Genomic DNA, 13,640 nt, shown 5'->3' with positions numbered 1-13,640 from the left:
CTTGACTCTATATTACTGCATAACCCAGTAATCCCCTTGGTAATCAAGGACCTGTGCCTCTCTGCCTTAAAAATATTTAAAGTTTCTGCATCGGCTGCCTTTTGAGAAAGAGAATTCCAAAGACTCTCAACCCTCTGAGAGAAAACAATGTTCTCCTCATTTCTGTCTTAAATGGGCAGCCACTTTATTGTTAAATCCTGGCCCCTAATTCCAGGTTTTCCCTTATTAGGAGAACGTCCATTTGAGAGTCCACTGTTTGCAGCTGCCTTACAGCAATGTTAACTGCAGCCCACTCCTCAATCTGCTGCACTGTGATGCTGATTGCAGCCAGTCTTCCTTGGATGATTCACAGTGATGCACTGTTCTTCCTTAAAATTCATTTCCATATTCAGAATTATGGTGTGAATATGCTTTTGGTTTTGTGGTTAAGGCCTCGTGATACATCAGTCTGCAACTTTTATGAAAGCGTGTCAGTTGTAAAATTGCACCAATGAGAGAGTCTCATCACTACAATCTTGGGCATTAACTATTGAAAGGGGCCTGGTTTATGCAATGAAATAATGCCAAGTATTCACTTGAAAACAGGAACTGCAAAGGAGATCAGACATGAAATATTCAGTTGAGCTGTTTTTCTCCTTGTTTATTTTTCAGGCCTCCCTTCTAGGTTGACACTTGAGATAGCTAACTGAGTACCTATAGCAGTCTGGCACCTGACCCAAGGGACTGTTTTATTGTTTTCATAGAAAGTATTCGCAGAATATTTAACTGCCAAATGGATTAAGACTAAACCCAATCATCTTTTAACATGACATTTTCCAGGAAGGATAGAGAAGGGGGAAATGTGCGTGCAGGGTTTTACACCTCCAAGGTGCATTATCCGCCGGACCATTTCTGCCACCTACAATCAGACCCCACCACCACAGATATTTTTCCAAACCCACTCCTCGCGGCATTCCGCAGAGATCATTCCCTCCGCAACTCCCTCGTTAAGTCCACGCACCCCACTAATCTACCCTCCGCTCCCGGCACCTTTCCTTGCCGCCGCCGCAAGAAGAGTAAAATCTGTGCTCACACCTCCCCCCTCACCTCTGTCCAAGGTCCCAAACGATCCTTCCACATGTGGCAGAGTGTTTTCTGCACATCCAAATACCTCATCTCCTGGGTCCGTTGTTCTTGATATGGTCTCCACTGCACTGGGGAGACAAGACACCAACTCGCGGAATGTTTCAGAGAATATCTCTGGGACACACACAACAAACAACCCCACCGCCTTGTGGCTGACCACTTCAACTCTCCCTTCCACTCTGCTAAGGACATGCAAGTCCTGGGCCTGCTCCACCGCCAAATCCAAGCCACCCGACACCTGGAAGAAGAACACCTCACCTTCAATCACACTGCGTCAATGTTGACTTCACCAGTTTCCGCATCTCCCCTCCCCCACCTCATCTCAGATCCAACCCTCTAACTAGGCACCGCCCTCTTGACCTGTCCTACCTGTCCATCTTCCGCTCCACCTTTCTCACCGACCTATCACCATCAGCCTCCACCAGCATTTACCTGTCACCTTCCCAGTCACCTCACCCCCACCCTCCTATTTATCTCTCAGCTCCCTTCCCCCTCTGCCCACATTCCTGAAGAAGGGCTTATGCCCAAAACATCGATTCTCCTACTCCTTGGATGCTACCTGACCTGCTGTGCTTTTCCACTTCTGAAAACTGCAATTACTGATAGCATTGTCACTTAAAGGGTCTGAACTGGCCCTTGTCTCGAAGCATTGTTGATGTTCCCTATTACTGGGATAGATTCGCATTAGGTTTAGGTAAACTGGTAAATCACTTTTTTGAACCACTCCATGCAATTAATACAGAACCAGTACCCAAATGTCCGAATGGGCCCCTCCTACTTTGCCCACCTCCTAGCTTGAGGAAATGTACATTCTACCAGGAACATCTCTAGCTCGTTTTTAAACCCTGTCATAGATAAGGGAATACAGAAGGCACTATCCCAGCTACTTGGAATGTCAATATGGAAGGGTGACTCAAGTGACATGGATGCTTGCAGGAACTATTTACTGCCCATCCCTAGATGCCCTTGAGAAGGCAGAAGCTGCTTGAACTGCTGTAGTCCATGTGCGGTAGGTAGACCCACAAGGCAGTAAGGGAGGGAATTTCAGGATCTTGACCCAGCGACTCAACGGCAATATATTTCCAAGTCAGGATGGTGACTGTCTTGTAGAGCAATTTGCAGGTGATATTATTCCCATATATTTCTGGAGAGAGAAAGAAACCTATTTTGCTAATGAAGTAGCCTAATTCTAAGCAAAACAATTCTTAAAAGACATTTTTATGCCTATTCTAAAAAGAATCGTTTAATAAATGTTCCATTTTTTGCACATTAGAAATGAACAAGTTACCAGACAGTCAGTGCAGAATTGTAGGGGTGAAAATTGATTTTGAAGAAAAAAGCGGCAGCTTCCATCTACAACCTGAAAATTCTAAAAGTGTGTATATTTTCTCTGTCTCACTAGTGTATTCCATTGTTTGTTGAAGCAGTCCTGGAGCGACTAACACGAGGAGTTAAAACGAGTGAACTCCGGACCATGTGTCTTCAGGTGGCCATTGCAGCCCTTTACTACAACCCCATGCTGCTTGTGACTACCTTGGAAAACATTCGCTTTTCACACAGCGCGGAACCTATCACAGCACAGTTCATTAATCAGTGGATGAATGACACAGATTGCTTTCTTGGGTAAGCAAATCCTTTGCTCAGGTAAATAATCAGTGTTGGTTCTTTGCTGAATTACAAGAACGGCTGCAAATCTCATCATAAGGTGCTGACACAAGGTTGAAGACAGAGGTAAAGCTGCAAAAAGGCAGGCGGTGTTTGTTTTCTTTTAGTACTTGCACACAGCGAGGAGTATTTACACAAAAAACATTTAGATAGCTTGGACTACGAGTTTCTGCAGTTTCCAACCCCTCATTATTGAAAGGCATTGAAACTATACATTGTATAATGTTGATTCTCAAAAATTATTGTACCATTCTTTCAGTCAGTCGGAAGACATGGTGTAGGAAATAACATAAGGATCAAAAATGAAGGTTAGCTTTTCTTGCTACTGGTATTAAAATTAAAATAGGATTGTATACGTTTGGTCCTATGAACATGAATGCATCTTGGGTGTGTTTATTGCTATAATATATAGTTAGAGCAGTTTCTATTTATTAGATGACTTTAGAAAATAGGCATTCTGCCCCATTTGTTTTTTTTTTGCTGTCCTCTTCTGCACATCAGCACAGGAATATAAACAAAAAACATTGGTCAGTCCACATCAGCGTAAAAAGTTACTGCAGTTTCAAAAATCTCATTATCAAAAGGGCATTTGAACCATTGATACATTCTGGACAGTGTAGATTCACCAAAATTATTTTTATGGTTGACAAACAATATTAGTTGAAAAGTGTGGCCCTGGAAAAAGCACAGCAGGTCAGGCAGCATCCAAGGAACATGAGATTGAACAGTTCAGGCATAAGCCTTTTCCTGATGAAGGGCTTATGCGTGAAATGTTGACTGTCCTGCTCCTCGGATGCTGCCTGACCTGCTGTGCTTTTTCTAGCACCACACGTTTCAGCTCTGACTCTCCAGCATCTGCAGTCCTTAATACTAACAGTTAGTATTAGCAAAGATTAGAAACGCTGTGAGACAATTGATACTGAGGATGAGAAGCCTGCAATATGATTTAGTGTCTGTTTTAAATTATTAAAGGCTTTGCTCATTTCCTTTGGTTGGGAGTTAATGGGGCAGCACAGTGGCTCACTGGTCAGCACTGCTGCCTCACAGCATCAAGGTCCCAGGTTCAATTCCAGCCTTGGGTGACTGTCTGTGTGGAGTTTGCACATTCTCCCCGTGTCTGCGTGGGTTTCCTCCGGGTGCTCCAGTTTCCTCCCACAGTCCAAACATGTGTAGGTCAGGTGAATTGGCCATGTTAAATTGCACATAGTGTTAGGTGCATTAGTCATGGGTAAATGTAGGGTAATGGGTCTGGGTGAGTTGCTCTTTGGAGGGTTGGTGTGGACTTGTTGGGCCAAAGGGCCTGTTTCCGCACTGTAAGGAATCTAATCTAAATAGGAGTTTGCACTGTGCATTTGGGGCTCTCACTCACCCTCTGGACTCTAGGTTAAGAGACTATTGCAAGTCAGGACCATTCAAGACTGTATTGAGTGCCCCATTTTCAACATGGTTTAATGTGAGTGTTCTCAAGCTGAAAATTTGATTACATAATCTAAATTCAACCATCGAAAGGCATAAAAAGGACTAAAAACCCCTGTGTCTCAATTCTCCACCAGTTTTCATTATCCATTAGATAGCAATCTGCTCCATTTGTGGAAGTTCCAGTGTGGAAGGATATAGAAAGATTAAGTGTTGCAACAGACTGGCACACAATGTAAATTAATTCATCTCAAATTTATACTATTTGTCTCTGTGATAGCAGTAAAACTTGTTAACTGCAGTAGCAATGATGTGTAGTAATAAAGATAATCAAAAAGTTTTATAGTGCACATACCATAAGTAAATTTTTCATTGCTCGCTTCATTTATTTTGATTATTTTAAAATGTTTAAAAGAAAATTGTTAAATGAATTCAAGCTTATCTACCTGCATTGGATTTAGTGATGTGTTTTGACTGCATTTCATGCCTCTATTATAATTGCTTTTATTACCAGACTTCACGATCGGAAGGTCTGCATCATTGGTCTGAGCACGCTAATGGAAATGCAAAACAGACCCGAAGCTGTGGATGCTGTGGCTGCTCAAATTCTACCTTCGTTGCTGCTTCTGTTTCTTGGTCTAAAGCGAGCATATGCAAGCAGAGCTCCCAATGACCAGAATGAGAATGGAGAAGAAGCACATGAGGACATTGAAGAAAACGGTTCTTTGTTTCTTTGTTATGCATTTACTTTTCTAATGAATGCAGGCTTCTCTTCAGCATATGCATATAGTTTAATTTCTTCCCCATTTTCTTTTCCTGTTCTCAAGGAGTGAACTCTGGGTTTTGGGCTGAAGGCATCTGGTGCCTTCTCTATTTAGCCAATATTTTGAGAATCAGCAGGCTATTTGACTATTGCTGTAATGGCTGGTGGAACCCAAACAAACAGAATAATACAGCTAACTAACATCCACTGGTTCATTTTCCATCTGAGGTTGTTGGATAGTTGTCAGCAGTGAGGTTCCTAATTTTCCTTCCCCTAACCAGCCCCAAGGGATGCTGACACCATTTGTGATAGTACTACTGTCATTTAAAGCCATTTCGACCTGTGTCTGAGAGAGGTTTTATAACCAATCCCAGAGTTAACTCATTTAGCACCAAAGTAATTATTTTACTCATGAGCATGTGTTCCTAGGCTGCATGATGCTTGTTGCAGAGAAAGTAAAGGAGATCAAAAATCTGAGGTTACTTTTGCTCTCACTGTTATCCCACAATTTTTATTGAGTGCAAAATGGACTGAGCAAAGTGTTGTTTAATAATTTAATAACCTCTTGAAGATTAATTATGATGACGATTCTCCATGAAGTGTGGACAAGCTGTTTTGTCAAATTGAGCTGGAAGCAGGTTTGAGACTTCTTAGCCAATAGCCAATAGGGCAGCACGGTGGCACAGTGGTTAGCACTGCTGCCTCACAGCGCCAGAGACCCGGGTTCAATTCCCGACTCAGGCGACTGACTGTGTGGAGTTTGCACATTCTCCCCGTGTCTGCGTGGGTTTCCTCCGGGTGCTCCGGTTTCCTCCCACAGTCCAAAGATGTGCAGGTCAGGTGAATTGGCCATGCTAAATTGCTTGTAGTGTTAGGTAAAGGGGTAAATATACGGGAATGGGTGGGTTACGCTTCGGCGGGTCGGTGTGGACTTGTTGGGCCATGCTAAATTGCATTTATTAAGTGCTGCAGAAGCTGCTTCATTTTATTTGGGAGACAGTGCTGTAATGGTAATGTCACTGAACCAGTAAACTGGAGACCCATGGGATACTGGTTCAAATCCCACTGCAACGCTGATGTGATCTGAATTCAGTAGATTTAATTAAGGAAGTCCAGAATAATAGCCATGAAAATATCATTAAGTCATAAAACCCCATCTGTTCAGCAGTGTTCTTTCGGGAGGAAAATCTGTCATCCTTACCTGGACTGGCTTCTATGTGACTACAGATCCACAGCAATCTTAACTGATTCTTAACTGCTCCCTAAAATTACCCGATCAATCCTTTCATTTCAAGGCAGTTAAGAATGGGCAACAAATAGCATTGCCAGGAACATCCACATTCCATAATAGGGAAATGAAGACTGTAGAAGGAACTTTGGAGACTATAGGTGAGGTCACGATCAATACTTGTTTAGATTAGATTACTTACAGTGTGGAAACAGGCCCTTCGGCCCAACAAGTCCACACCGCCCCGCCGAAGCGCAACCCACCCATACCCCTACATTTACCCCTTACCTAACACTAGGGGCAATTTAGCATGGTCAATTCACCTAACCTGCAGATCTTTGGACTGTGGGAGGAAACCGGAGCACCCGGAGGAAACCCACGCAGACACGGGGAGAACGTGCAAACTCCACACAGTCAGACGCCTGAGGCGGGAATTGAACCCAGGTCTCTGGCGCTGTGAAGCAGCAGTGCTAACCACTGTGCCGCCCCATCTGAAGTTGCTGAAGATTAATAGTTGCTGAAGATTGATGTGTAACTCTCAGATGTGGTTCTACTATCTGTTCAGGACAAGGAATTAGGATTTAAGTACAAAAGGCTAATAAATTTTAGTTTTACTATGAAGTATTTGAGCAGAACTTACAGTCAGTGACTATAAATCAGCAGTAATTGATCAATATACAATAACTATGGGGAAACCAAAATTCTAAAAAGTGAAGTAGGGCAAATTAAGGATAAATTTTTGTTATATCTGATGATGGTTATTGCAATATAAAGATGATAACTAAGATGATTCTTGAAGTTGGATCTCTTAATTGGAAGCATACATTTAGGATATGAGAAGTTTACTTAATTTTCAAGACCAGAAATGATCATTAATCCATGAAGCAAGAGCCCAGCATATTTTTCTTTCGCTTCATTTATCCTAATGTCACCAGTGGTCGAATGTTCTATCATTCGGTGAATAGAGTGAGCATTATGCATTTAAATGGTCTTCTCATCTCATATTAATTAAATCAGCATATACCAGGAATCAAATTTGGCTTTCAGGTGATTGTCTTTGTTAAAAATGTTTCATTCTTTTATCTTGACAGTCCTTTCATGGTAATTATACATACTTCCAACAGGGATTACTGTAAAATCGGAAAAAAATCAGATATAGAAATCAGGGGTGCTGATACTGACAGCAGTGTCTCTCCAGCAGCTACCTTAGCTGACAAGAATTAAATTATGAATCATGGCTTTCTATAGATAACTGCTTCCTGGTTTAACTGGCCAATGCATCAGTTGAGTAACAATGATCTTTTCTTTACCCTGACGTAATCCTTAATCTGTCCATGGTTTGTTGAACAAAGATTTTCTGTCTAAAACATAACTTTCAATTTCAGAAGAGATTCCAAGTGATGAAGATGACATTCGCGAAGCAGGGCAGCAATACCTGGATATGTTGGAGCAGCATCAGGTGCAGGATGATGATGAGGATGATGATGATGAGTGGGATGAAGATGGTTTAGAAGAAACTGCTCTGGAAGGATTCTCCACACCTCTAGATGAAGACAACAGTGTTGATGAATATCAGATTTTTACATCAGCACTCCTAAGTATGTGTTTTGTATGCCCATATTGAAATTTAATCATTTAACTAAATGAGATGAGAATCTGATGATTTCTTAAAAATAATCTTGTTTTCCTTGGATCACAATTTATATTAGTCCAATGCCATACTGCAAAGAAGTATATTGCAAATAAAACACGAGCATTGCATAAATTGTTCTCCAGTGAAATAATTGATTTTAACAACTAAAATGGCTTAAAATGTGTCAAAAAGAACATTTTGTTTGTGTATCAGCACATTGTCACCTGCTAGCAGTAATATTGATAAATGCTCATTGTGTAACTGCAAACACTTCTAACTTGGCGAGGAGGGTGTCCTTTTGAGCATTGCAATCATATCTCTCAACTGTGAATTTTTTGATCAGAGTTTCCTGTTACTGCTACTCCATTGAGAAAATAAATGACTAAAGTCTAAAGTTGCAAAGTTAACCAGCTTGCTGGTTTTCTGTAAAATCACATTGCTGCCATAGCTACTCACTCTCCACTCCATTGAAACTCAAGAGATGACCAAAGGGAAAAAGAGCACCTTTAACAGCAACAGCGCCAATCATTCTCTCCTTGAAACTTTGGAAGGTGTTTCATTGCATCTGCATGTTATGCATTGCAGACAGAGAGGTATGCCATTATTATTGTGGGAGAATTGTGTGCTCTACAATCTGGGCTTGTTTTTGATACAGGGGTACAGAGCAGGGATGCTGCCTGGTACCAGACTCTCACTGCCCCCTTGAGTGAGGACCAGAAGAAACAGTTGCAGGAAATCTTTACACTGACAGAACAACGGAAAATTGAAGCAGGTCAGTGCCAAGTATTGCAGCATTGTATTTTTTTTAAAGTATAACTGGCAATAAATGTTAAGAATATTTGGACTCTGAGCATGAAATTAGTCCTCACTTAAATTGATAGTTACAACATTAAGTTAAAAAATTTTAAACAAATTGCATTTTTCCATGAAAACCAATTTACAAGATGTAGTTAGGTTCTCTAGGACTTTCCTCATCGAAAACATAGTCTTCAAGTTATAATGATTCATATCGCTAAATTCTATTTCTGGTAAATGAAATAACTTTCAAGACAAAGTACAAAATATAAAAAGAAAAATTGTAACGTACTGCTGACAGTACCTCCTGCTTGTTACCTATCTGGCTAGCTCACATACATATATATCTCTAATCTTACTGATTGCTGCAGACTCTCAAACTTACAACCTTTCCTACTTTTTGACATCCCATCTCGCTGAACCTCCCACTTCCCCAGTTCCCCACTCACTGCTTCAATCTCCTCAACCTTTTCCTTTTGTGGTCCAGATCCTATCCACATTTGGAACTCTGGGATTGTGGAAGTGCAGATCCTGATTGTGCAGACGTACTGAGTTATGGCTGTTATAATCAAGATTATTCTTAAAAATGCTTCTGCTCATTGCTTCCCTTTTTGTGAAAGGGTGGTTTCAAAATGACAAGCAAGAGGCAGAAGGAGCCACTGAAGCATTATTTGTTGTGCTCGATTAAACTGGTGAGCACACAAAGATGTGTCTTCAATCCGGCCTAAAAATCTTGGTCCTCCAAACCCCACCAACAATTAGCACGCTCCTTGTTTCTTCTGTGTAAAGGTTAAGTGAATGAGGAAGAAGGATAGATTACCTTACAGTCTGAATAAACTTCGGTATTTGCTTCCAAGATGATGCTGTTGGGTCAGGAGCAAGTTGCGCAAGTGATCCAGAATCTGGTGAGTAAAGGCTCACCATGGGTAGCAGCACCATTGCTTCTGCCTCTCACCACTCGTTTCCAGTTCACAGTGAGAGGTTTTTTTTTACAGAGAATAGCATCCTTTCTAACTTCAGCATGGTATTGCTGCACAATCCAGGTATGCACTTTCACAACCATAAAGCTCCGGTTTCAGATCAGATCTGCACCTGGACACTGAATGAGAGGTTCAGTAAGTAGCAAGTGGGAGACTTGGAGATTGAGAAGTTTAGAGAGGAAGGATTGGCAGCAAATTGACTGAGAAAATGAAAGAGACTGTAAGGCAGAGGGCAGCAGCAAAAAGGTGAATAAGGGAGTGGGAGAGGTCACTACAAAATGGTGCTGATCAGACTAGCAGGAAATAACATGTTAAAAATCTCACAACACAAAATATTTCATGAACTGATTGTTAAAACTAAACAACATAAAACACGGCAGCATTAAATGGGGACTTGATGAATTCAACTCCCCCTTTCACCACCCTCTAAAAGCTTTAAAATGTTCTCCTTTGGCTGGTAACAAATAAGTTTCTGCAGTACTGTGGATTGCCTGCTGATGTCACTAGTGGACTTGATCAACAACACTCACAATTCAGTGTCAAACCAGAAAGTTTGGTAAGCTTTTGGGAAGATAAACAGAATTAACAAAACTGTTAGTTTATTCATAACCTCCTCTATGGTTTCAAACTAAGGAAATCTTACATGGAATTAAATGAAGTTTCTGCCAGCAAAAAATATTTTTTTGGCCCAATTGATCTGTGTTGGTACTTATGCTTAACAAAAGTCTCCATCAAGGATACTTCAGCTCACAACATCTATCTGTCTATTAGTTTATCCACTTAAATGCACCTGTGCTAATCACCTCAACCACTGCTTCTGGTAGTGAGTTCCACAGGAAGTCTTATTGCATTGTCAATCCAACTTGAAATTGTGTGACTTCAAAACTGTTGTTTAAATGATTGCAAAGTTACTGAAACAATTACCGTAGCTGTTGCATAGCAAGATCAAGACCCTAGTGCAACCTTGCAAAGATGTTACAGAAGTGCACGTCACTGAGCATCACTAGAACAATTTGGGTGGAGTTAGAGCACGCTGATCACTGCGTTGCACTCTCTTATAAAACACAACCACAAAACTCAAATGAAGCATTTGGACATGAACACAAGATGATAAATTAGTCCTCACCAAATGTGACTCTAAGATCAAAGTCTAGTATATCTGTGATTGTTGTGTATATCTGTTTAATGTTAGAATATAATAAATGGAGTTACTTTGAAGCCTAAACTGAAGACAGTTCTTGACTTTTTCTCCACGAGCAGTCTGTGTTGAACCCTAATTCATGTTGTGGCATCAAGTGACACAATAAAGAAATAGATGTGTGTTTGAAAAGCTGGAAGAGCTCTTCAGACCCCAATGGGTACAATGAAAGTAGTGTTCAGATGAAATTAAATCTTAACATTAGATAGCTGAAATTATGAAATGCTGCAAGTTTTTTTTTGGTTTTTTTGAATAAAGGACTGATTGGACAGTTCACAAGCCTGAAATTCATGCTATTTCCAATGGACTTTCAGGATATTTTAGAAACTGAAACATAATTTATCTCTGCTGGCATAAGTATATTGAGTACATTCCTCACTGTTAAGAGGATAGCGAAGTTTTGATGTGAAAGGTTTATCCAATATAACTTTTATGGTTGTGTTCCACAAAATGTATGGAACTTCGGTGTGAAAACCACTAATAATTCCCTGTCACAATTATAATTCTAATTCTTCCTCTGCTTTGGATGTATGCATGTGCGTTTCAGTGATTTACCTGTATGCTTTTCTGAGTTTTTACGTCATATTTCATTTCATATGGCAAAATATTTGGGGCTTTTAAATGAGCCTGGCCATCATCTGGTCAGCTACAAGTCAAACAATGCTTTTGTTGTCAGGCCTTTTACTGACCAGATTGGGTGCCGTTCCATGATTCTTCATTTTTCACTCCGAAAATCCTAAGCAATTACCTTGGGAATCATAGAAGGTATCATAACTTTCAAATTAAGATAAACTAGATATGATGCATTTTCATTTTCACAATTCAGGATTTGAAGAAAAGTTCAGACTTTAAGTGGTATTAGAATATATTTGTCATTGGTGAGCGTTGAAACCCCAATTGGAAATGGCTGGCAGATTTTCTTTGCAACCTGGACCCAGAGGCAAATACTGTTAACTTCCCATTTGTTTAAAAGTTACTTAGTGCTGTAATATTTGATTACATCTAATTTGTGTCAGACTGCTTGAATATCTGGGAACAATGCTATTTTGGTATTCAGTGCAGCAGAAACTTTTACAAATTGAGCTGAATCAAATTTATTTGACATTAATGAACTAATGGGAGTAGAGGTGGAGACAACTGCAGGCCTGCTTCAGAATTCCAATAAAAACAGAATGAACAAAGCTGGAATTTGGTACATGAGTGACTCCTGTATCTATTTTCTTGGTGTTCTTAAATTCAACAATAACATTTAAACTGAGTTAGCATTGAGATTTTCCAGATGGATTTTTGGAAAATAAGTAATATGTTGTAATTGTGTGATTTAATTCTTCTCCTATTTCAGGTTTGAATTCTGATCAATATCTCATTTTCTTTCATTTTCTTAGAATCCAAGAAAATTGAAGGACAGGGTGGCTATACATTTGACATAACTGCACCAGTTCCCACAGCGTTCAATTTTGGAGCAACTCCAGGGGATAACTGACTTACAGATGGCATTCTATTAAACTTCAGGGCATCATGAAAAAAATCTTCCATCCATCAGCATTACTGAAGCTGTCGGTAGACCTTCGGTACTGGTGTTGAACCCTTCCAGTGCTGAATCATAACTTTATCATTTGAGGGTTTTGTCGGTGTTTATTTTCTTCCTTAAGTGAATGGAGTGAAAATCATCTCCTCTCTCCCACCCTCTCCCTCTGCAGGCACTACGGGGAAAGATTTGGTTAACTACCACCTCTCAGGTTCCCAAAATACAGGCATTTGACGGGTTAATACAGATACATAGTGCCTTCTGTCGCATGTGGATTGCCTCAGATTTTAGTTTGGAAAGAAGTGGCATGATTTTAAAGAAAAGTACTTTAACTTTTTTTTAAATATTTACCAGAGATTTAAAAAGAATCTGTTTATTGCAGCTCTGCTATTTTTAAATTTACGTGTGGTAACTGTTTTAACATTTAAAATATTATCCTTGGTAAAAGAACCTGTGGGTTTCTGTGATTTGTGATAGCAGTGGTAGCCTTAGAGATAAAAGAATTGCAGCTCCATTTAAAATTACGTGGAAATTCACAAGTCCATCTTGGTGGACAATCGTGATTCCTTTTTTCTGAAAGGGGGATAAATTTTAATAACCGTGCACAGTTGAAAAATATCAATATTCTGGCAGTACGTTTAGCTGTTTAATGGCAGATGAGAGGATTTTAGACTTTTGAAATGAATTATTTTCTTGTTTATGTTAATTAGAATATCAAATGCCCATCTGGGTAAAACAGAATTGTCACGGCCGGATTACTGTACTTTACATTGGTTCTTTGAGAGAGCTTGTGAGTTTTCATTCTCAACTATTGGGAGCCTCAATAAAACCTTTGGTTGAGCACACTTGTCTGAATGAATTTTGTTTGTTGAAATCTAACAGGGCTGCAAGTTTTGACCGTTCTAGGCTAAATTGAGAAAGCCAGCTGAGAGTTCAAGAGCTATACTGCTGGACATCATAAAGGATCAACTGGGTAAAGTGAAAGGTGCGAGTGGAACTCTCAATGTGACAACAGAACAAGAAAATCAACACTGGAACAGTTGTAAAGGAAACCATACCATGGGTTAGACTAGCACTTTTTAAGGTGAATACTTTTAAAGTAAACATTACGTTCCAGAATTCTATAAAGTAATCAGCAGCAATATTTTTTATACTTGCAGGGGATGCAAGTCTCACTGGCCAGGCCAGTATTTCTTGAACATCCTTAGTTGCTTTTGAGAAGGTAGACACGAACTGCCTTTTTGAAGTACTACTGTCTATTGGTGTAAGTACACCTGCCTGCAGAGGGAGTTTCAAACATATGGATTCA

General features: G+C 40.1%; 1 protein-coding gene across 1 annotated transcript in view; it reads left to right on the top strand.

The window, feature by feature from the left end:
• ipo8 (importin 8) overlaps nucleotides 1-13,174 on the top strand; it is a 113,049-nt gene extending 99,875 nt beyond the window's left edge. Inside the window, exons 21-25 of the mRNA XM_043709009.2 lie at nucleotides 2,528-2,748; nucleotides 4,721-4,926; nucleotides 7,583-7,795; nucleotides 8,486-8,602; nucleotides 12,189-13,174. Of these exons, the coding sequence (XP_043564944.1) occupies nucleotides 2,528-2,748; nucleotides 4,721-4,926; nucleotides 7,583-7,795; nucleotides 8,486-8,602; nucleotides 12,189-12,286 (855 nt within the window). The 3' untranslated portion in view covers nucleotides 12,287-13,174. The remainder of the gene's footprint in view (nucleotides 1-2,527; nucleotides 2,749-4,720; nucleotides 4,927-7,582; nucleotides 7,796-8,485; nucleotides 8,603-12,188) is intronic.
• Nucleotides 13,175-13,640: the final 466 nt, after the last annotated feature.

The sequence above is a fragment of the Chiloscyllium plagiosum genome, unplaced genomic scaffold (assembly GCF_037043375.1).
Source record: "Chiloscyllium plagiosum isolate Xiang-an unplaced genomic scaffold, Cpla_swu_hap1 HiC_scaffold_19, whole genome shotgun sequence".
Lineage (NCBI taxonomy): Eukaryota > Metazoa > Chordata > Chondrichthyes > Orectolobiformes > Hemiscylliidae > Chiloscyllium > Chiloscyllium plagiosum.
This window is presented reverse-complemented; position numbering and strand designations above follow the sequence as displayed.